The sequence below is a fragment of the Thunnus maccoyii genome, chromosome 5 (genome assembly GCF_910596095.1).
Source record: "Thunnus maccoyii chromosome 5, fThuMac1.1, whole genome shotgun sequence".
NCBI lineage: Eukaryota > Metazoa > Chordata > Actinopteri > Scombriformes > Scombridae > Thunnus > Thunnus maccoyii.
Window position 1 is genome coordinate 18,495,551 of NC_056537.1, and position 24,302 is coordinate 18,519,852.

A 24,302-nucleotide genomic window follows, 5' to 3' on the forward strand; every position below is an offset into this window, starting at 1 on the left:
AAGTCTAAACTTGAATGGTTAATAGTCCAAGACACTCTTAACCTCTAGCTCTTCCAGCTTTGAGATCTATTTTAAGAAAGGAACCTGTGAAGGGCCAGGTCAGGTGAAGTTCAGCTCAAGGATACTTTATGCAAATGAATTCATTATGCAGAAGTACACAGTGAACACAAGCTGCTTTGGTGTCGGTGAATACTGAATGGAAACAACACTGCTTTTCACAGAATAATAGCGAGGAAATAATAGCGAGACCTCTGGCTCTCTCTGTGTAAAAGATCAGGTTATGATCCTGTACAAATTCAAAATAAAGACCCTGCTTCAGTCAAGTACAGAACAGTACTTTAGAAATCTTTGACAAAATGTAAACTTATTCATTTTAAGGAGCTCTTCCTGATATTTTGTACATTCAGTGTGTTTCACTTGGCATGCCATTTCAGGACCTAACCTACAAGTGAAGGGTACGTCTTTACCGATTAGTCTCGTTGCGTGTGAAACCGGAGGGGCAGTCGGGCATACATTCTCCCCCATGGATGACAAAGTGAGGGTCGTCAGTCAGGTGCACTTGAGAGCACGCCTCCAGGGTGATACAGCGCCAGCCCTCAAACTTGTAAGTGTCTGTGGGACAGTCTGGTACACAGTGATCGTCGTGGTCGTAGTGGAGGCAGGCAGAGCAGGCCATGTCGTTGTTGGGTTCAGTGCAGCTGCCCAGGCACTGGCTGTGGCAACACTCCCCCTTGTCTGTGCAGGCATGCTTGCAGTGTTCTGGACATACTGGAGGAGACAGAGAAAGATGGGGAAGAGGTCAGTTTTGGGTGGGTGTAAACAGTCTGCGCTGCTGGACACTATTACAACAAAACAAAAGAATGATAAGGGTCAAAAAGATACTAACGTGATGCTGATAAAGTCCAGACTGTGGTTTAAATGTCATGTACAAATGAAGAAAAATCAGAAGATATTAAATGATGAAAAGCAGGCAAGGATAATGAGGATGTATTATTATTACGTACGTTTAGACACAAATACAAACCTATGCTAGCTGTTTTATTAAAAGGCAGAGCTGAGCTCACTTAGTTAGATCACCTGTAATGTCATCACCAATAGTATCATCTGTTCTGACAGCAATGTGAAAAATAAATTATTGGAAACAGATTTACCAGTGAGTTGTTTAAGCCAAATTTATCTTGTTTTTTTATGAATATTCTGCGATAGTGGAGGAAAAGACAAAACTCTCACTCCCACTATCTCTTCAGCTTCTAAGGACAAACTACTGTGCATCCTTCCAGGCTGTGAGAAAACCGACAGAAAAAATGATTGTGTGGGGTGTTTCAAATTAAGCTTGAGCAACATGAATAATAGAGGCTTCTCATTGTTTGCTGAGCATCAGTGAGGAACCCATGGCAATGTGTTATCAATAACACACTGCACTTTCCAGTTTCTTGGGACAGACAGACATTTGGCAGATTGCGCTTCCTGATAGTTTATCTTGCTGAGCTTGACCATTAAGCTCAACCAGAAATGACCATTAATGTGTCAGCCTTCGTCTTTAGAGAATACATCTGTCCAAACACAAATGCTGACAAAAAAAAAACAAAAAACAAAAAAAAAAGACAAAAGTTACCAGGGAGTACTTGTTCAGGTAATAAGACACAAGAAAATTAAATCAGTGCTTGTTTGTAGCTTGTTTACCAGCTGCTTCTGATCACTCCACTGCCTTCCACAAATTAACAGTGACACAAATGAAAATGGCAAATGGGAGGCGTCTGTTTTTAACGTTCAAAAGCATTTTTTAACTGTAGCCTATTTATAGAGAAGCACTTCAGGAAAAGCAGATGTAAAGAGAAGAAAGCAGATGACTCCCACTGCTAACTAATCTTGAGACACTGCAGGCAGGGCTGTCCTAGTTTCAAACAAGTCCGCTCCATAGAAAAAGCACCTGGTGTGTGCGGACCTGTATGAATGGCCTGGTGACAAGGTGTTTACAGCTACTGATTGTTCCCTCGTTGAGGAGTTTCTGTATAGATAAAGAGCCGCTCTAGGAAAGACAAGAGCAGTTCTGGGAAAGACTGAGGTTCATGTGTCTTTCGGGAAAATTAGTTACAGATAAGAAATCTATCATAATATGTGCAAAAATCAGCCTTATTAGATTTACACAGGCAGCAAAGCCCTGCCCCCCAACACCCTTGTGTTGTTTGTATATTGGGGCCTTAAGTGTTTACTATTTGTTGTTATGCTCTTTGTTATTGCTGCAAGACAAATTTCCCCACAGGGGCAATAAAGCTGAACTGAACTACGCTGAACTGAACTGAACTGAAGTGAAATAAGAGGCACAGCACTCCTGGTTCCTTAGCAACCGCCTCCTGGTGCAAAGCCAGAGCTGGAAGGAAATGTGCACACACACACACAATCATACAAACCCAGACAAAAGTACACTGACACACACATTTTATCAGTCTCTTTCATGTGTATTATCATAATTTGCAAGAATCTGAAACTACACATATTACTTCCTTGTCAGTGTCTTTATCTTGGCCGTGCTCTTAACACGGACTTTTATAAGACACATGATGAAGAATGAGGGTGCATGTGTGTGTAACATGTGCGCACATGCAAGAGAGAAGGGAAAAGAGCTCTGCTTGTTTATTTGCTTTTAAATTAAATACGGGTGTCAGAGCATTCGCTTTGTGAATCAGTCAAGGAAATGAAGCCGGCTGCGGAGCTAATCTCTTGATGAATATTTCATGTTGCTTTACAAAACATCTGTGTAGGTTAATAACGTGACCGTGCACTACAGCAATGCTGCAGAGCAAACACACACTCCCACGGTGCCAACGCCAGTTTCGCTTCACAAGGGCAGGGCAGTGACCATCCCCACTCTTGACAGTTTCTCAAATACTTGCCATTCTTTTCTCACATTCAGTTAAATATAATAGTGCAGGGGAGGTGAAATGGTCTGTCTGGAAAATTCCTAGATTCTATGACAAAAGGAAAAAACAAAACATCTCTGGCTATTTCCTTAAAAAACTGAAATACACTGCAGTCCCTCAGGAATTTCCAATAATTGTTTCCTGATAAAACAGACCTTGAAACTACACAACAGTTACTGTGTGTGAGAGCATTTTCATGATGGCATGAGTGAGTAGAGTATTTAGCTATATTGCTTTTCCTGTGCTATGTATAGCTTTACGCTACATGTTCTGCCACACCAGGAGTTGACTGGCTCTGCAGTACTTCTTGAATAGTGTATCTAAACTATTCTGGATCTGGTCCAAAACAAATGGCAGAGAGCTTTTTTAAAACAACAGCATCAAATGCCAACACACACAGGTTCTCGTATGAAAGCTGTGATGTGATTGGAAATATGATGCAGACATTAGTGTGGTTAAAGCAGGAAGATCACTCTTGCACATTTGTAAAGTGAGGAAAAAAAAAAAGAGAGAGAGAGAAACAGCGAGGCTTCATTTTCTTGGAATCCTACCAAAAGGGGGCAGCCAAGGCAAACTCTAATGAGCCTTATTGGAGGAGGTCCCTTCCTTCCGCATCATTTTAACAGATTCCTCAATGAAGAGAAATTCCAAACATGCATACCTTCTGCCAGAAGAAAGCACAAGAGGAGGAGGGGGGGATTAAATCCATATAAGTCAACCCGGTTTCACTGTGTGACCAAACAACCCATGGTATCAAGGATACAATCCTCTATTTATAGATGCTCCTAATGCGGCCCTATTTCCACGCTGCTGCTCTCCACACATAGCTATGCAGGGCATTGTGGGTTTCCACTACTTCAAAGGAAAGGGACTACCTAACAAGGGGCTTCTCTTAAGATAACGCGTCATCATCCTTGTAGTCTCCTAAGTAGGCGTTTAATATGAGCAGGAATTAATATGAAGCATCAGAAACATGTTGGGATTGGACCCTATTTAACTACAAACTGTATCACATTAAGCAACTGTTGAAAGAGCAAAGTTGCGGAGAACAAATAAACTTTGACAATAATCTAAGGCTGCAAAGTCAAATAAGTCAAAGTGTTAGGAGTGGGGGTAGGGAGGTTTATGATGTTGTCCCTCTCATACAGTAGTTGCACAACCCCCCTCCCCTCTGCTCTTTCCCTGAGCAAACACAGTCAGGTCAGACACCATAGCCAACCACAGGCCTGCCCCTGCTGTTCACCCGAGCACTGCGACACGAGGAGTGGCCGGGTCCATTTCATCAATAGTAAACGAGACAACAGTCAGCACCAAGGAGTCTCTTTCTGAGCAGCTGGTGCATCCCTACAACCGCCATTAAATACACTAGCGGGGGGGGGGAGGAGACATCACTAACAGGGCGAGAGACAGACAAGTGCTGTTTGTTTTTTGTTCTAAAGGTATCCTCCAGTCACTGGACTATGTGAAGAATCTGCAGAATGTTCCAGGCTGCAGAGGATTCAAGGGGGAGAATGTTAATCCCTTGTTCCGCTGCAACAACACAGAAACCTGAGAAGAGGAGGTCATTCTGGCTACAAACGTGACGGCGGAGGATGACGCGGGATAATAAAAGGGGAGCATATAGCTGAAATTTATTAAAAATAACATGCAAAGATGTAAGTACCACTTTCAGACAGAAAAAAAAAAGATGCGAGCCTGCAGCAGAGCAACAGAGGCAGCAAGCATCAAATTTATTCCTCTGTCAGGCTGGCCTTGCCTTCTTAAATCGGAGCGTGCAAAGGGGGGTTCAGGGTCATGTGACCTAGAGCCCTTCAACCATGCCTTGCCCCTCCCTTCTCCCCACAGTCTGTATAAAAAAAAAAAAAAAAAAAAAAAAAAGCAGCTTCAATTTGATAACAAGATGGCTAGATTTCAACAAGTCTGCTTCGGAGAGGGTGTGCGTGTGTGTCCCTGTGTGTGTGTGCATGTGTGTATGTGGTAGGAGGATGGGTGAGAGGGTTCAAAGTTGGATTCACAAACAAATGCATCGCTTTATTGAATAAAAATGTCTGTGCTCGAGAGGAAGAGGATTGCAGTGCAGCAACGCTTCTCATCTGAATGCGAGTCATGTCCTGTGTGCTAGAGAGCACGCTGTGTAAGTAGACTACTACACTGTTTACACTGGGAGGCTGGTGACACGTTTACTGCCAGCATGCCACTGCCACCTCTGAAGATGAAGTATGGTGTGAAAATATTAGAAATTTGGTAAATTGATAAAAATGTTCCCAAACCAATTTTAGCTGTCAGCCACAGTGAGACATAAGAATTGTTTGTTTTTTTCTTAAATAAAAAGATCTAATGAAACACAAAATATTTCATCCTTCATAGCATATCAAAGAGCAGTATGTTCTCCCTGTGTCATTGAAGATAAGTAGGAAGCGTGACAGACAGTTGGGAAATCATTCATTATTCACAGTGGGGCTTGGGGGGAGGGGGGAAGTACGGGGGAGGAGAGGGGAGCAGGGGGAGGAGGGTGAGGGTTAAACTGGGAGCTGTCTGCTGGACCAATGGCAGGCAGGCAGGGGAGGTTCTAATCCTGATGATTGACATGTTATTGAGTCTGGAGCAGAGATGGTAAACAAGTCCTCTCTTGAGCAGGCGTCGGGAGGGGGAGTTGTAACCATAGTGATTAAGCATGGCTTTTCCACGGATTCAGAGAAACCATAAGTTAAGGGAAAACCTGCACAGACGTCGCTTACTCAACAACAAGCCTGAGTAAAATTATTCCTGTAAACACTGCTGACCCTTAACTGGAAAAGCCTCTACTGATTATACCAAGATGACTGGGCTACACAGGAGCTGAAATTCAAATCCAAGTGTTTTGCAGGAAGTAATACATGTCAAGACAGTTTAGTTAGATGCAAGACTATAATTATAGTGATGTAAAAATGTGCATTTTTTCAGTTTGTGCAGGAAAATAAGAACATAACCTCAACATGAATACTTTGCTGTAACTGCATAATTTTAAAGGAGGGTGCTGTAGTGGCTGCACATTAAGTGTCAATCACGCTGGCTGCTTCTGCTTCACAATATAAATGGGGCCATAGCGCGTTAGGACATGATTAAATTTATCTCTACATCACCTCCATTTACCGAAGTATTCACTCTACTGCACACTACAGTAATCCACTGCACTGTAGGGATGCAAAGCCTCCCACTCTGTGCAGAGTCGGAGTTGGTGAGCTTGGGTTACCAGAGAGCAGTAGCAGACAGTAAGGTAGCTAAACAGGAGTACAGTAGCAGGAGGCAGGCCTAGCAGGGGCCACTGCAGCCCAGATCGCAGGCCGACCCCCCAGCTCCCTGAGCTCCATCAGGCCACATCCTCATCCGGCAACCCGATCCTCCCTGGGAGACCCCATTGGATCACTCCAGACACTTGTTTAAACCACATCAGCCCAGACGACCAGAGAGAGGATGCTTCCTCCACTCACAGCCAAAGACAAACCACATCAGAGATTCCAGGGCTGTCTTACTGCAGCAGCGATAGAGTCTCAAGTGATCTAATCTAAAGTGGTGTTTTTCACCTCTTCAGAGTGCGTCTGGCTGTGCGTGTTCTGCAAGATTGAGTGTTCTGCTGATCAGAGCGTTTTTTTTTTAAAAGAGGAACACTGCACAGTGTCATGATGTGATTTTCTCACGCAGACACCTGGCTCAGACGAGCTTGACTAAATCTCTGTTCAGCCCTGCGCACAAAGGTGTGTGTGAGCCCATTCCTCCTTGTCGCAATGTTTCTGGGTCTCTTCCACTCCCATGCCCACTAAAGACCAGCAATGTGTTTTTCACACAACTATGTGCCGGTCTGTGTGTTCAGGCATGTGTGGCATTTCCCCTCACTCGCGTTCAGTCACAACAACACACACATACACACAGGCACACACACACACACACACACACGCACACACACACCCCTTCCTTCTACCCTCAGGCCTCGGTCTACTCTGCAGCTGCTGCTGCTGTTGTTGTTGCTTTGTTGTTGATTGCACTCAGAAACAGGACACAGGTATGCAGCACCGTCACATGTGAAAACACTTTGTGTTTTTATCACTGAGGAGGTAGAGGATCATCTGAGAGCTATTAGAGACAAGTGGAAGCAACAGTGGAAAAAAGAGCGTAAGAAGATCCATTTGAACTAGTATTCGGCCAACAAAACAACAAATACAATGTTCATTAATATTCTCATATTATTTAGCATAATATGAAAGTAAATAGTCCTGATAAGCCTATATTCTGGTTATTAGAAAATTGTATATGATAGGTAAAGAGTCACCTTGGTCTCTGAGAAATTGTGATTGGCATTTTTCACTATTTCACTGTTTCAGTTACTCGATAAATCAAGAAAATTATTTGCAGAATTATTGTTGTATGTATAGAAAGATATTGAAAGAAATTGGACATGAAGGTTCATAACAAAGTTCAAATAAACATGCTCAAGTCCCTTGAAAAGCAGCAACTTCTGAGAGTCTGAACAGTCGTGTGTAAAAATGATCAGTGAGGTCAAACCCCATAACTGAGTCTGGACCCAAGCTGAACTTCTGAATCCCTGTAGGCTTCTAGTAGGCCACAAGTCCCAGAGTCCCAGCTCATTCCCTGACAGAAGCACCCCTGGAGTCGTATTTGTAGCAGAAAGATAGGCCTCTACGGCAATCTTCCGCATTAAATTACTCTGAGCACTCACTTGTAGTGGCTTTATGTAGTTGTCATGATTTTTCTATAAAAATAAATAAATAAATACATAAATAAAAAACAGGATGAGATTTCACCCTGTCTCTCACTTTTTTCTTTTTCTCTTTGCCTTTCATTTGCAGTAAAAGTGGCACTAACCTGCCCACTAAGCCATCATACAAATTCATGGCACTGAATCATTTTAGTTCCACTTTGAACATCACCTCTAAATCAAGTGTTCTTGGAGTGCCCCGGTAGCCAAATGGTTACTGCACATGCCACATATTCACCATGTCCCTGGTTCAAGTCTGGCAAGGGACCTTTGTTGCATGTCATACCCATCTCTCTCTCCCTTAGTTCCCTGTCGGCATCTTTGCCAATAACTGTCTAATAAAGACAAACGTGTGCCAAAAAAATCAAGTGTTCTTACGGAGATGTTCTCTGTGATGAATGCCATCACCTGCTACATTTCCAATGCTGATCTGATTCTCTGAAGAAAAGAAAATCTGTGATATACAATACTTACTTGCAATACACACAATATTGCCAGTTCTATGTTTTTGCTGTTCTTACCCTTCTGGTTAATCTCTGTGATTACATTTACAGGCATTATCATGTTAGTTGCATTGCTAAGTCAGACGCTAAGGCATTAGTATGTGAAAAGCAACTTCAGGGAAAACTCAGGCAATGGTTTTTTTTTTTTCACAGATTCTGAGGTGTTTCCTCTCACTAAAAGTGGCTTCTAAAAATACCCGACTTCCTAGATGTGCTTCATTAAATACAGTGTGTTTCCTGGCAGAGCTGTGCCGGCTGGCTGGTGAGCTGTGTTGGTTGGCTATTTTGCTATCTGGGTGACTGGTTGGGGTTAGTGAGAGCGTGTCAAGCCCTCACATCCCGTCAGCCTTCTACACATCACACTCTAATCCCTCTTCTGAATGTAAGGGAGACAGCCATGAGGACAATTACTGAAGACTAATGCCTGGTGTATAAACTGAACATGGTTTCCATCAACCACAAGCTTTGCTAGGCAACACTGGAGAGAAACAGCACTGTACACGTGAAATGAACAACTTGCTCCTTCATTTGGCCCAGGTGCTGGATGTTTGCAGGCACAGTCTAACACCTGGCTGTGTACCCACCTGTCCCCTGACAGGCAGCTACCCCGAGAGAAGCTCCAGCCATATGGACCGATGTTGATTCTCACACATTAAGCTAACTCCACAGCACACCAATAAACACCTTGGTTTTTTTTATTAAAAAAAAAACATGATTCCCCGCATTACAGTACCTGTGAAATGCTACAAGCAACAATCTGCAGTGGTTTGTGTAACATTCTTACTCTTTGCCCAAACTTGGTTCAGCCTATCATCATCATAGCATCAGAATAGTAGTGGTTTCAATGCCAAGGGCTATTTCTGTAGATGACCATCTGCAGCTTTGCGGCACACGGTGCCCAGACTTCATCCTGGCACGGTGTCCAGCATACATTCTCCCTGCTGGCACAACGTCTGGATTCAAAATGACACATCTTTATTTCACATTGACTTCAAGGAGGCCCTAATCCTGATTAAGCATAGCAACATTTGCCTTGAGCTAAAATGCTGATGGGGAATTTGTGTTCATTGAGAGCATTCCTACCAGGTTAAAATGGAGTGCTTTACAAACACTGAGAAGGCCATTAGTCGATTACTAGGCTGATAGCCAGTGGACTGTAAATCCTGAAATTACGTTTGGTTACATTTTATATGTGTATGCAAGAGTTGGTGTTTGCATGTGTGTGCATGTACATGGGGAATCATATTTAGGACCATGTCACAAAACTGGATATCATATATGATAGGTTGTCATGATGGCTGACATTGCAGTTTCTGTCTGACTGAAGTTTCCTTGTCTTTCAGATGACAGCGGCTGGTTGCTGGCACATGCAGACAGACTGCGGTGAAATGCTGTTGCTCAGCCCGTCTCTCCAGTGCATCTCCCTCTTCTCTCTGGGACGTACGCCTCAGTGTCTGCCACCTCAGTGGAGCCCGACGTTCTGTACGGTCCAATTAGCCACTTCAAATATGACATCTGGATTTAGGGTTTCCTTTTCCCTCCACTTAATTTCATTTTCACAGTGAGTTTCTTGAGGGTACACACAGTATCCTTTTTGTGAGGCTGCACTCGTTCTTTAAAAAGGAAAAGCTGCGGGTTCAGCAGGGACAGTTGTGCCTTAACATCTGTTACGATGGGACACTGAGACTATTCTTTCCAACTGGAGAGCCTTCGCTGAGACTTTAGGCTAATCCTTTCAAGTGTAATGGTCTGATAAGATAACACATTCCCAGATGGTATCACAGTAAAAAGGCATTGTATTGATCTGGTATCTGTTGTATACAAAGCTTCATTTCACATGAAAGAAGCCTGTCAGTGGTTTACCTTTTACTTATTAATACACAAACCTCGTGCTTGTTTTGCCAATTTCCTATCTGCTCAGGGAGTTAAAAGCTTGCAGCTTACAGGTACTTCACAGAAGAATAAAGGCACTTACTGCAGACTTTGTGTCGTGTTTGCACATTGATAAGGCCAAAGAGGATCAGTGATGGTAAATGTTTGGCAGCGTTCAACAATGCACTGGTTTTCACTTGATCCTTTTACACCAGAGACAGCACCTGAATACAAGACGTACTTTTAACATCTCCTTTATTCCAAGTGGTTGAAATAAAGGTGATAATCAAATAGGTGGTATAGGTTACCGTGTGCAAAGATTACACTAAAAAGCCATAATGGTGCAGTACACAGTGAACTTGTAATAACTTGTCCTCATTAGTAATTGGGTAACAACAGCACCAAATATGGCAGTTGCTCAAAGCCTGTGCAGTGGAGTGTAAAAAACGTCACTGTTTACAAGTCTCTGAACAAACTGGGGGTTACGTCACCTTCAATAAGTTTCGCTCACAGCCTCAGCACAGACACAGCTCCTCAGTTTCAGCCTAAGTTTCGGTGTTAATCAGATTTTACCATGACGCAGGTCTCCCATTCACTTCTGGTCTCAAACACAAGCGGTGCAGTCAGAGCATGGAAACCATACAAGTGACAGACTGCAGGCCCCCAATCTAATCTCTACCATATTTAGTTTAGAGGCAGGGTTTCGGTGGCAAATCAGCCACAGTATCAACTACACAGAGTTGGGCTGATGATATGATACACATGGACTGTGGGACTAGGGGTTTGGGGCTCGGTTCTATGGGCTCAGGACAAAGGCCAGAGGCTGGAGGTCAAAGGCCAGAGACGGGGCAGAGTATGGATAAAGCCGTGGCTGGCCTTACTGTACCAACAGCAGAGGAGGGCAGTCGATGTGGATGGAGCAGGACAGCTGACGGGCCTTAAACAGTCCCCAGCCCACACTTCCTATTGGCTGCCGGTGACATCATGGTTCTATCCCCATTTTTCACCTCCTCTTTTCAGAGTGGGTGGAGAGTTCAGTTTTTCCTCCTCCTCTCTTTCCCTCCACTCAACCAGACTGTTTCTCTCTTTCTCTGTCTCTCCATCACACACACACACATACACACACACACACACGCACAAACACTCCGCTTCATTTGCCCCTTTTAGGGACCTCAGCAGCTCACATGGCCACCCTTGTTCAGGAGGAGGGAAGAGAGAGGGAAGGAGGGAGGAAGGAGCGAAAGAAGAACGAAAGAACTATAGCATGTTGCGTATTGAGGCTTGGCTAAACTCTTCTTTCTCTCTCTCTATTTATCTCTTTACGGAGGTGTGTGGAAACTACATGCTGTGTGTGTGACACTCACAGGACATGGCATGCACGCAAGGCTGCAGAGCGTACCCTTCATAGTTTCCCCCCTCTGCCACATCACACTTAGTTACCATTAATGTCCACCATGTGGTCTTCGATGGGTCAGTGTGTGGTCCGTTAGCATGGAGCAGAATGAGACACACATGGACACAAACAAATATAATCACACATATGCTAGGATTTTTTTGACTCGAGCAAGCCTTTCTTAATTAACACAAGCGAAGTGAAGAGTTATGGTTGTTGTATTATGCTTCATGATATGTTATTGTGCAAGTCTAGCGCTGACATTTTTACTAGCAGACAGCTCACTAAATTACCAGCTTGGCTTCACAAACACACATTTCTCCAGTAATGAAACAAAAAGGATGCTCAAAGGGAAAGAGAGAAAGACCCTGGGAAGAGGCATATTGAGAAATAATTGCTTAATATAAAAAAGATGTGTTGGAAGAAGAAGAGAAATCAGGCCATCTATTTATCGGCTGTATTAGAACAGACATGAAGCAGAGGGATGTGGCTCTTTGGGGAGGTCTTAATCACAGGGATCGATCCTTGTGCCAGACAGGTATTCCATGTCTGATGAGGTTGGAGGCGAAGGATGGAGGGAAGGTGACAGCAAACTGGTGTGTAAGTCGGCCAGTCAACTGACCTTCCTCTGCTCTGCGACAATCAGATACAGTGTTCAGTCCGGGATCCACACAGCCCCCCCATGAGAGATTAGCTCTTAGTCGGATTAAGGAGGAGTCAGTGCACGTAGGAGAGGTGAAATGTCATCGCGGCACTGCAGGAGGAATCAAGGGGGCTGCGGCGTGAAGTAGGGACAGGGCAGAGGGGTTTGCTGGCACTCAGGCAGCTGATGGAGAAGAATCTGCTCTGCTCTGGATGAACCAGACCTTAAACACCCTTCAGCCCAGGCCAGCATGGCAGAGCACAATACCTCCTTCAATCCTTCCCCTCTAGCTTGTCCTACTATGAAGGTAATCCAAAAAGTTGCAGCATGTGTCAGACCCGCATCATTACAAGACTCCACAGGTGTGAACATGCAGTAAATTAGGGCCTTCAAAAGACGACACAGAGGGCAGAGAGGACAGATGCCAGAGGAGAGGCAGAGAAATGGGCACAGAGAACAAGCCTGCCTCCAACCACAGGAAGTGCTAAGCCCCCACCGTGTCAAACATAAAACTTCCAGAAATGATTGAAACAAAATACCCACGCTTTCTCCCCCAAACAAACAATGGCCTCCATTGTGAAATGCTGTGGCACACTCACAGTCAGGGGAGACATAAAGACACAGTTTGAAAACAGTGGGCGATATTCCCCCTCCTCTCTCTCTCTCGCTCTCTCTCCTGTCCAGGCCACAGACAACTTTCTCCTTCAGTTGGGACATTGACGGGGGGCACGCAACACTGAAGCCCACTGTGGAGCCCCCCTGCTCAAAAAAAATATGTCTTTTGTCTTCCTGTCCTTACAGACCTCACACAACTCAACAGACCGGGCTGCAACAGTATTAGAGCACCAACAGGGGGCCTCAGCCATGGGATCTCAAAGGAAAGGCATGCTGCACTGCAGACATGTTACACACATCCACTGAGAACGTAAACACAAGTCTTAGGAGCCTTTTTTTTTTCTTGTTATGACCCCAAATCTACGGCGTCTCATAAGTTGGCGATGAATAATCAGGCAGTGAAGAAATGACATATAAGTTGAGAGTGCTCAGAGTGCACACACAGAACACATCCGAAATCCAGCATATGTTCCCCAAATGCCACAAACAGTCTTCATCATTTCTCACAGTCTGATCTCTAATAATATTTCAAGCTTGTTATCATTCCTCCAGCTCAGTATCAGTCTGCCTGAGGGTTTCCTCAAACATATCACTTTACATCAGGTTTATGCCATTTCTTAAGAGATCACTCTACTCCTCTGACATACAGGGAACCTGCAGAAAGAGGACACTGCACCAGCCGCGCACACACGATTCTATATTTACTTGAGAACTACAGTATCCCTGCAGTCCCCAGATGCAGTAATTTGTTGGAGTTATTTCATAAATGTCTTGTTAACTATTATTGGACTGAAAGCCACCAAATTGCACATCATACTGTAACAAATGGAAGGCCTGAGGCTATATTTACTTTTTCACGGTAGCACTGCTGCAGCTCTGGAACTGGTTCATAAAAAATCACTACGCCTAGTAACAGAGGATACTTGTGTATCAAGTATTAAACTGCACCAAAAAGCTGTGCAAATGATGATACAAAGAGCTCTTTGTCATATTTAAACTCTAAATACAATATTATCTTAACTACATGACCTTGTGTTAAATATTTCCTGAGCCTGAATGCACTCTAGTTACACGTTATCTAGTCCTTACTTCTCAGCATTAAGACCATGACAAGAAGCCAGAGTGAGAAGAGGATTCACACCTGCTAGATCAGTGATTTCCCCGCGAACACACTTAGACAAACATGAATGTGCACACACACACACATCCATACTTTCTAACAGCCGGTGTTGGGCCGGCTGGCTACAGACAGCCAGGGGACAGATAGCTGGCTGGGAGAGGGAATGGGAGCATGCTGCTCAATCAATGAGCCATCAATCACACACACACAGCGAGACGGAGCAAACACAGGAAACAGGAGACCATATCCTTTAACTACCACTCAAAAGAAAGCCATCAAAGTCTTGGCTCTGACTCCAGGCCTTTTTCCATGGCCAAATTTCCAAGCACTGCTTTGTCTTGTGATGGTTTGATTAGAGCTACTATTACTCTGCCCTGACCCTCTCAGAGGAGTTTGTGTGTGTTTGTGTGTTTGTGTGTGTGTGTGTGTGTGTGTGTGTGTCCTGTACAGTCTGTTGCACTACAACAGCTATCTGCTATCCTAACTAGCCCACTGCTCCGGGGCCTCACTGTACTTTGCTGAGCTCTCAGACAGTAAGAGGTTATAAAAAGGCTGTAGAGGAGTCGGTAGCAATCATATAGCAACACACATGTTGTGTCTACAACTAACAATTTTTGAGTTATCTGCTCATTTATTTGGTCCATAATTTCAGAATACTTTCCTAATAATTTTCAAGAGGTTTTCTGGAAGGGATAGAGACAATGTTCAGTTGGTACACTTACAATTAATTAATTCTAATTGATTAAAAAATCTTCTAGTCAGTGCACAGAAGGTCTGCTAAATATTTTTTAAAAATTTAATTTCTCTAAAGGCAAGCCTAGAATTCAACAAATATTATGAATAAAGTTTCCAGTAATAAAATACTAATGAATGAATGTTTACTTGGGTTTAAATGGAGCAGCTGTGTAAGAGACATTCATATTTCCCTTCAATATTTCCCGATAATTAGTAGCAAAGTACATAGTTCTTTCCAGAAAACTTCCTGTGAAAATATTAGGGAATTACAGATCCCTAAAGTAAAGTGTTACCATTTTTTTAAAAAGTTGAATGATTGTTTATATCACCTATTAATTAATTGTTATAATTAAGTTAGGTCTCACTTACAAAATTGTACAGCTCCTGGTTAATTGACTATTTTATATCTCATCAGAGATTATCATAACTATGCAACACAAGGTAAATCAACTAATATTATGCCTTTTAGATTAAATGCAACCGTTCTATCTATCTATAAATTGTCAGAAAATGTAAAAAAAAAAAAATGTCTATTACAAGTTTTGTGAACCCGAGTTGACATCTTCAAATTGTTTGCCAACAGTCTAAAACCAAAACATATTCCAATTTAAAATTATATAAAAGCAGCAACTCCTCACATTTGAGAAGCTGGAACCAGTGAATCTTTTATAAATGACTTAAATGATTAACTGATTATCAAAATTATCGATTCATGTTCCAAACGACAGATTGTTTCAGCACTACATCAGAGTTAGTGGCAGTACCACAAAGCCCTCCGGATCAAAGGAACATTCCGCCATTTCTGCCTGCAGGAGCACATTCTTACTACTTGTCGGCAACGCCAGGCACACCTGAGGCATGTTATTACTGCATAGCCTGTTCTCAGGGGGGGAAAAACACGAGTTCACCGAGTTGCCCTGAGAGCAAGTGAGCTCACCCAGCTCTTACACTGTGTTCCCAATGTGTCTTGGACACAGAGCAGGTCCAACGTGTAAACAGAGTTTTGAGTCGTCTCCAGGCCGAGCTGCTCCGTTTCTGTACCCTCAAGGGAGGGTAGAGAAGAAGAAGCAGGAAAAGGCTGGCAAGATCAGCAGAGTTAATGTACGCAATGAGGAGTAAACAACACCAGAGGATGTCCTTGTGTCCCTGAGCCACAGTGACAGCATGTCCTCCTGTCTGCGCTGTCACTCTGTCAGCTCTCATTACCTGCAGCGCTACACGACCAGCACTGACTGACTGAGTGACCGACTGGCTAATGGCACCTGCTACCTACTGTTGTATGGATGACAGTAGGGGGCTGAGATCACCATGACAACGCAGAGGCTGCACTATCCCTGACCTTGCTCACGTAGTCTGACTGGCTTTTATAAATATTAGCCATTGATTATTTATTGATAATACGTAAGAAAGCTATTTCAGTGTTGTGTTAATTATGTATAATTCACAGTTTATGGAACAGAAATAAAAGGATGCAATTCGAATAGCCACCGAACACAAAACTTAAACAAAATTACAGCCAACATATGAACAAGTTTAATCAAAGCGTCATCCCCTCACACATTGTCTCTCTGCAGCGATACTTGTCTGCTTCACTGCCATCACAAAGGTCCTGTCGGCTTATTCACCAACAGCCATAAGTTATTTGGCTAGCAGTGCGGCACTTGGGGGGGGATACAAATGAAAAGGGTGGAGTAGGTTTGAACGTTCAACCCCTCTCTCAACACAAGACCCCCATCCCCTCAGTCTCATCACGCATCAAACAGAGCCGCAAACCCCTAACTCCCCACAGAGACCCGAGGACAGCCGTGCCAGCATTGTGTTGGCGGTTTAAGGGTAGACGGAAGTTGGCCAAGCAATGGCAGTGAGGGATCAATACATCTTGGCAGCTCAACGCCTCATGTCATGAGCATCCATGTAATATACTGCCTCAGCAAAGGAGAACAGTGGGTACACTCTCCGTGACCTCAAAGGCAACAAAAAGAAGAATGTGAGTCTTCACTAAAAAAAAAAAAAGTGTCTGTACAATTTTGTTCTTTGCCTAAGAAAAACGTATACCGTCTCTGCTACCAACAGAAGCAGGGTCTCTCAAAAGTGTTTTAGAAATAAATATGTGAATAAATCTGTATTCGCCAACACCCCCTCTCTGCGGGAAAGAAGGAACCTGGGTATTCCGATTATTTGGAGGCGAAAAAAAGAATGTTTGTATTTACAAGAAGGTTTAAATGAAATAATAGTGCGGGGTAGATTTCATGGTGCGACTGGGACAACAGGGGAGCATAAAAACAATGTTTACAGACGATCCCCACCTCCCAGCTAAACAAATGCAACTCAAAAGCAGCGAGTCTCTCTTCAGTGAAGCTGGTGAAGACTTCATAAAACTGTTGAGGTGTTCCTGTTACTCCTGATTTTGAGGACTGATCTGCTGAGGCTGCTAAGCGAGCAGCCTCAGGCGGAAGCAAAGCCCAAATTGGGCCTTTGTTCCAGACTGCACAGTGTCTCAGCAGAGGCATGAACAAAACACAAACACACAAAGCCTGTGAAGAGGCAAGAGTGTATGTGTGTGGGCCTACCCCAGGCTCCTCCTCAGCCCGAACAGTCGCTCACACACACATGCACACTCACACATACACATAACCAACTTCACCACAAGCGCCTCTGAGCCGCGTCTCACCCACCCACACACATACACAACACACAACCTGACCCGCCTCCCCTCTCACTCTCTCTCCTTCCTTATTCCTCTCCGTCTCTCCTTCCCACCCTCATTCATAAAATGGCCGCTTCACAACTCCAGCTGCTGGCATGGAATTTATGGATGAGGGGTCAGGGGCAGCAACGGGCCAGGAGGGACTTGTTTGTTCTATTTTTTTTTTTCCCCCCTCCCTTCCATCTCTCCATGTGCCCTTCACTGTCTGTCTAACCGCCTCCATCCCGCACCAACGCTAAGATTTGTCTGCCTAATTCTCCTCCTCACATATGCCAACCTTCCTCATCCTTGTCCCCTTCCTCCTCCTCCTCCTCCTCCTCCTCCTCCTCCCTCCCCTCCCCTCCAAAACAAACCTGATACCCTCATTGCCTGGGAGGGAAACTGAAGCTATGCGTCTGGAAGGGGAAGGCAGGCGCAGAGCAGAGCGGGGGCAGGAGCAAGCGCTGGTGGCTCCTCCTCAGAGGCCAGCGAGAGGGGAACGGGGACATTCTCAAGTTCCATCCCTGGAACACAACCTCCATGTTTCTGCAGTTTTACCACATCACACGCACACACATGCAGACTCTCGAGGCATGCTTTCAAAGGAACATGAGATTCATTGCTGTAACGTTTGCTTTTTTTCCACCACTCTTTGTAGTCCAGAAATAGGAGGCGATTTTTTGTCTTTTTATACCCAAACATTTTGCAAGGTGGTACTTGTGCAGGACAGTCAAAGCAGAGACAAAATGAGGCAGAGCAAATAGATTGTGTCCCTGAGTAGCTCATTCCAGCCTGCCACAGAGTTTTATAAACTGATCAATCAGACAGTGACTGCACACCAGGTTTTAATTCAGGGGAGAAAACAAAGACAACAGTGCCAGAACCATTCAGATAACACAATCGGGTGCAATAATAAGTGTCACTGTGTGCAGTTTTATGAGCGGAGGAGGTGTGTGTATCTAGTCTGAGGTGAATGAGTGCACAAGCGCTAATGCATCTGTTCCCCCCACCATGCCACTCTGCAGCGTCTTCTGCTGTAAGCACACAAATTAAAACTCACTCAACCAAGAGACTTGGCTGCCCCCTCCCCACCCCAATCCATCCATCCATCCCTCTCCTCTCCTGCTGCTACAGACCCAAGCAGACGAGGGCACAAGGGGGGAAGGATCGAGGGGCCGCGGCAAAGTCGAACAGACCCACCTCTTGCTGGAATGAGTTTTAATTTGGGAGGGTGGGGCTGGGCCTGGGCTTCTGTGGTAGGACAAGCACATGTGCCACACAAAAGGGGCATGTGTTTAGTTAATGGCATGCGCACGCACATACATACACACACTTATGGCAGACACGGTGACAAGGGTCAGTCTTGGGATAAGAGTCAACCATATGGTTTACGTTTTGCTGCATATAGCTCCTCACAGACGGTCTCTTCTTTCGACATGATACATCGAAACGAGGACACCAGACTTAACTATATATATCTGTAGAAGAAAAGGTATGATCTGATTATATAATCTCTGTACTAGTATTGGCACTGTGCTTTGCATCTCATAAAAAGCAGCACATTTGGTTGTTCAGCTATAACCAGGATATTGCATTTCCCCTCCTCAGCCCACAGGCTTCAACCCACGCAGGCCACCTTCAGCCCACCCACCACCCACCCTCTGCCTGCCTGTGTTTCAGTCCTGGCCCCACTCCACTCAAACTTTCCACAGATGGGCACAGAGCTGTGTGGACGTGCGCTGAGCATTCAGTGTACGTGCGTCAGTCACACCACAGCCCAGGGATCGGAGGATCAGAGGTGGAGCTGAGGGACAAGCGGGTGGGGTATAGTACGTGCAGGAGGATGGCAACATCAGACGCCATATCTGAGCTGGCAGTGCAAAAGAGGACCAGCAAGAATGAACTAACATCCAGGCTGTGCTGCATAGTGTGGTTACAGCTGCCTGGCTATTTATATGTGTCCCTCCTTCAGAGAAGGAAGCCGCTCCTATTGGATCCAGATGTGAGAGGAAGGACAGACAGCAGCCCGACTGAAAGGTGGCAGCCTGGACCCGGCGGAAGTTCTGCTGTTACAGAGCTACTGTGCTGACATTTCAGAGACAGCTACTTTAGTCCACTATGACAAGGACAAAGATGAAATTACATTCAAGTGTAACAACAGGACGCATATTTGCAGCATGATTGGCTGTCATGAGTGAAAAGTGAATTATCATTATGTATCTTTGGATACAAAAAAACAAAAACAACCACATGTAAATAAACACATATTCATACAAAAAGAACTCAAATCTAGGTCAAACAAAAGAACCGTGGTGAATGAATCTGTTTCTGGAGCTATCTTTGGACATAAATATTTCATTGACCCCAGTCAAGCTGTGTGGGTGAGTCATGGGATGAAGTGGTTAAGGTAAAAATCATTCTTCTGACAAGCTAAGGTCGCAGCCCCATCAGGGGCTTCAAAGATTAAATTGCGGCCCTCTCAGCCAGCCACCTAACATAACTTAGTGCTGCTTTCCTCCTCCCCCTGCTTGACCATGGCACTTGAATGACAATGAGTGCTTGTGAGACAGGGCTAAATGTGTTGTGACCCCTGATGATGGATTGCCAGTAGCCAGCCCCCAGTGGGCTACGAGCCCATTGATCCACTAGAGGATCCAATGACACATCATCAATCCCCAGGCTTAGCTCCTTGAGATGTAGAGGTGGAGACTAGTGAAGGAAGATAGGGCAGAAGACCCTCAATATCGCCCTCCAGAATAAGTTAGAATGACGGAGGAACTCGTCTGTCTATCAGTTCCTCTCCTCTCTCTCCCTGTGACTGCTTGTTATGGTTGTCCTTCTGTCTAAGTAAGGCTCTTACAGCCACTGGACATGACGCAGCAGACAATAGAGGCTGTGGACAGCTGCTAATCTACTCACATCTGGCTCCATCATCCCACACTTATGCCTCTTCCACAGTGAAGGGATACGGATAGGAAGAGTATTCTCAGAAATGACATACTGATCCCTTGATCCACTGTTGCATCAGATATGTCTGGCATGAGATAGCTGATGCAGGCGCAGGGACGTGCACACACACACACACACACATATATACACATGGGTGCTGTTTGCGGTTGTGGGAAGTGAGGTCTGAACAGGAGCCATTGTGAACTGCGCTACCAGGCAGGCACACTGACTGGGGCCCTTTCGCCCCTCTGATATGGCTCGAGTCTGAACACCGACGTCAGCCCACAAGCAGCCCGTGTGACGTCAGCACATGTGTGCTTTGACCAGGCGCCTGAATGAGTCGGTTCCACACACACAGGGAGCAGGAGAGGATGGGAGGGAAAGGAGAGCACAATCCGGATGTCACAACCCCCCAAAACAGAAATTGAGATTAGCTTTGATTAGAGCAAGCAAAATGAAACAGTATTTCACAGCAAGCATCACTGTTACTGTAATGGTATAATTATGTGTCTGCTCTCAAATAACTCTGAGGCATTCCTGGTGCCCACAGTAGGGCCAGTGTTCAAATAAAATAGAACTGTCTGGTTGACCAGCGACTGCTGGCTTGTATTTAAAGAGAAGTGATACAGATGGCAAAGGAGAAAGCAATAAAAGTAAATCATTTCACCAGTCAGGGGTACATCAATGTCATGTCAGATTGGATAAACAGGTTTCTTGGAATAAAATCAGGCTTTCGTGTAAGTCAATATTCTCCTTTGTTCCTTGTGCTTCTTGTGTAATACAATGTTATGTGTTGTTTTCTCTGTCCAGGGCAGGGTAACAAAGACAGCCATGGCTAGTATTGTATTATATTAGTTAATAAATGACATCCTGATGCTGAGCTAACTGAGTTGTCTGGCTGGATGAAAAGCATTGAGAGAGATGTCTCAAAAGGTAAAAAAGTAGGTTTCTCTGTGAAATTAAATCTTTCTCTTTCTGTCTCACAAACACTGACACACAAATGCCAACTCCAGAGCGCATTCCATCGATCCCTGTGTCGCCCCTGCACCCTCCTTGTACCCGTTCTGCTGGCTCCACCCGCCCAGGCCACCCGCCACGAGAGGAGCGGGAGAACGGGCCGGCATTCCACAAGCCTACGTGCTACATGACACAACCGCACAACAGCACACACAGAGGGGCAGGGTGAGGGGGACCCTATACTCTCACAGCACACCCCGTCACACTCAATCACAACAACACACACATAACAGACGCACAGACACACAGGGCAGAACATGAAAACATTAATGCTTTCTGATTTCTTTGGAATATCTGTTGCCTTTACACGCCACAGCAGGATTTCAGACCGCTGTATGGTCAAAAGAGCAGAGAGCTCCACTTGGCACCCAGTCCACAATACCATCAAAACAGTTTTGAACTTGGGGCTGTTGACCAATGAGGAGTAAAGAGGGCCTAATGGGCTTAAGTCAAAGCCCAGACTGCCCACTGCTCTCCTAAGCCTGTTTGACCAGCTGTCTGTCTCCCTGAAGATAGACTAGAGAGCACCTCGCGCACACACACACCCACCCACTTAAGGGAGGGAGAACCAAACATACTCCAACCTCCGGTCACCCCTCCCATCTGCTGCACCAACCGCCAAAATCAAACCACAACAATAGCAAAGAACCTGTGCTTAGTCTCATTAAAACCTCAGAGAATCAAACACACGCATTTATCTGCCCCACTTTGCACATCACACCTCTATGGTGCAAGGACACATCAAAGTTTATCTGAGCTAGAAAGCCTCCCAAGTAATCAGTTAGATGTTTGTTATTTTTGTATTTTCATATGGATCTTTATCTTTTAACATTTTGCATCATTTTAACATGTTATCTCAGAATCAGTGTCTTGTAGATCCCTACAAAACTTAGATCAAAACCAAAAGGCTCACATGCTTTAAACACCACACCTTTGTGTGTTACTTTGCACTAGATTTTAATAATTCATAGAGTTTAGAGAGTATATTACTATGCTGCAGCTCTGAGGTATGACAGACTGGAGCTATCAGCAATGAGTGGGTGTGAGTGCATCCTGTGTGTGTTTCTGCCTCAGCACTGCATTTTCCTCCACACTCTTGTCATTAGAGGTTGGCAAAGAGCAGGTTCACTCAGTGGGATAGAGTTTGTTAGACCTCTCTCATCAGTGTACTATCTGCCCCCCTGCTCTCCCTCTCCGGCCTACATTTTCTCTGGTGTTAACCAGATAGTGCTGCGAGATGAATGACTACATTAATTGTCTTTGATAGCTCAGGGATCTGCCTTGTGCACAGGAGGGAACAGTATGTATATGTACGCTGCACAGCGTCATTTTGTTCAACTGTGTCAGTGTCTGTGCCTGTGTGTTAATGTGCTTGCACACACATTTACAGAAACAACTAAAAACTGCTAAGGTTGGGCGATGCTTGATGGGCGATTCGTCCCTCTGCTACCACTGTCTCTAAATGAAGCTCATAATGCAACATGGCAGCGGGCTCTTAACCCCACTTTGTCAGATGGACACATGACTGCGTCTGGTCTCCTGCTCTCCCCTCTCTTCGGAGGTGAGCCCCCGTTGGACAACCACAATTCCCTTGGATTCCTGCAGCTGTCAGGGAAGGCCCAAAGGACTCTGGCCTGTTTCCAGAGAGGAGAGACAGTTTCTCACTCTCTCGCTGTCATACACACACATTTTCCCTCAATCTCTTTCTCTCCATGGGGGGTAAGCTGTGAAGTGGTCACACTATGACATACATACACACTGCAGGGAAGAGCTGCAACAAACACCTGTGTCAAAGCAGCCACAGGTGTCAAGCCATTATACATGGCCTTATCTATACATCTGGGAGATCTTAAGATTCACTGTCACCCAATCACATCAGCATGCAGATTATGAGGGAGAGCTATGCAGGGTTTGCCTGCATGTGTTGTTGTGCAGCAGTGCTATATCATTATGGCACCTTTCTCCAGAGGGTACCTCTAATCCAGTTACAGATTTAAACAAGGGAAATGGTTCCAAGGCATCCATCCCACTTATCCTCGGATCACAAGGAGAACAGAAAAGCTTCTTGTCAACCCTGCAGGGACTTCAAAGGGTTCAACAGTCTAAACATTTGTAGAAATGTGTGGAATTCAACATACTTAATTGCACCTGACCCACAAGTAGACCTGAATTCTAGCCCATTAATCAAATTCTGTGATGAAACAGACACAACATTTGAACCTGGAGAGTAAGGCATGAGAGAGATAGAGGTATCTACATCTATTAATTCTTATTTAGACTGGAGGATTTGGCTATGTGGTCTAGGGAAATTGCGGAAAGGCAGGCGACCTGGCACTGACTGCGAGATACAGTGAGTAGCCTAGTAGTAGATGCCGTAGTGGCATGACATCCAAAGAACATGATCGTATATCTCTGGGGTTGCGGAAGAATGTAGGTGACCAAGCCAAGAGCAACAGCAGCACTACAGCTGGACCATTCCCACTGCACGACTTCATATAGAAACCATCAGCACTCCATATAGCTTTTGAGCCAAGCCCACACACACTATGCCTGATGTGCTGAATTGGAATCAGTCCAAGCATGGGGCAGTGTGACGTCAGCAGAGAATATGAGAAAAGACAACATTTCATTTACGGGAAAAGCGACAGCACTGAACAGCGTGCCCATACAGACTGTACAGTGCCTGTGTACCAACCTAAAATGGCCTTTTACAGCACAGCTCAATAATACTACCTAAGTAGAGGAAAATAATAGAAATCCTGCTTTGTATGTGTCATTGGCTAATCACTGTTAGCTTAAAGGGGAATTAAGAGGGAGTGGAATTTTCTAAAAATACTCAGATTTGTTGGGGTCTTAGAGGCTAAACACTTCATTCTGGTGAAGCTGAGCTGAGTGCAAGTGACGTTTCAGCGGATCACTTACCGTCATGCATTCTTTATTTGAGCTGTGTCCCTCTTGATTGCCTTAGGTAACCTCATAATACCGAGGAATATGGTGGAAACAGGTCTCTAAATGGAGATAACGATGTGGTGCTAGTTGTATTTTCATAGACTCTCTCACCAGTCCGGTGCATTGCGCAAAATGCCAAACATCCA

At 44.7% G+C, this 24,302-nt stretch overlaps 1 protein-coding gene across 1 annotated transcript in view; it reads right to left on the minus strand.

Moving 5' to 3' along the window:
- igf1ra (insulin-like growth factor 1a receptor) overlaps positions 1–24,302 on the minus strand; it is an 84,027-nt gene that overhangs the window by 23,532 nt on the left and 36,193 nt on the right. The window contains exon 3 of the mRNA XM_042412160.1: positions 468–768. Coding sequence (XP_042268094.1) covers positions 468–768 — 301 coding nt within the window. The remainder of the gene's footprint in view (positions 1–467; positions 769–24,302) is intronic.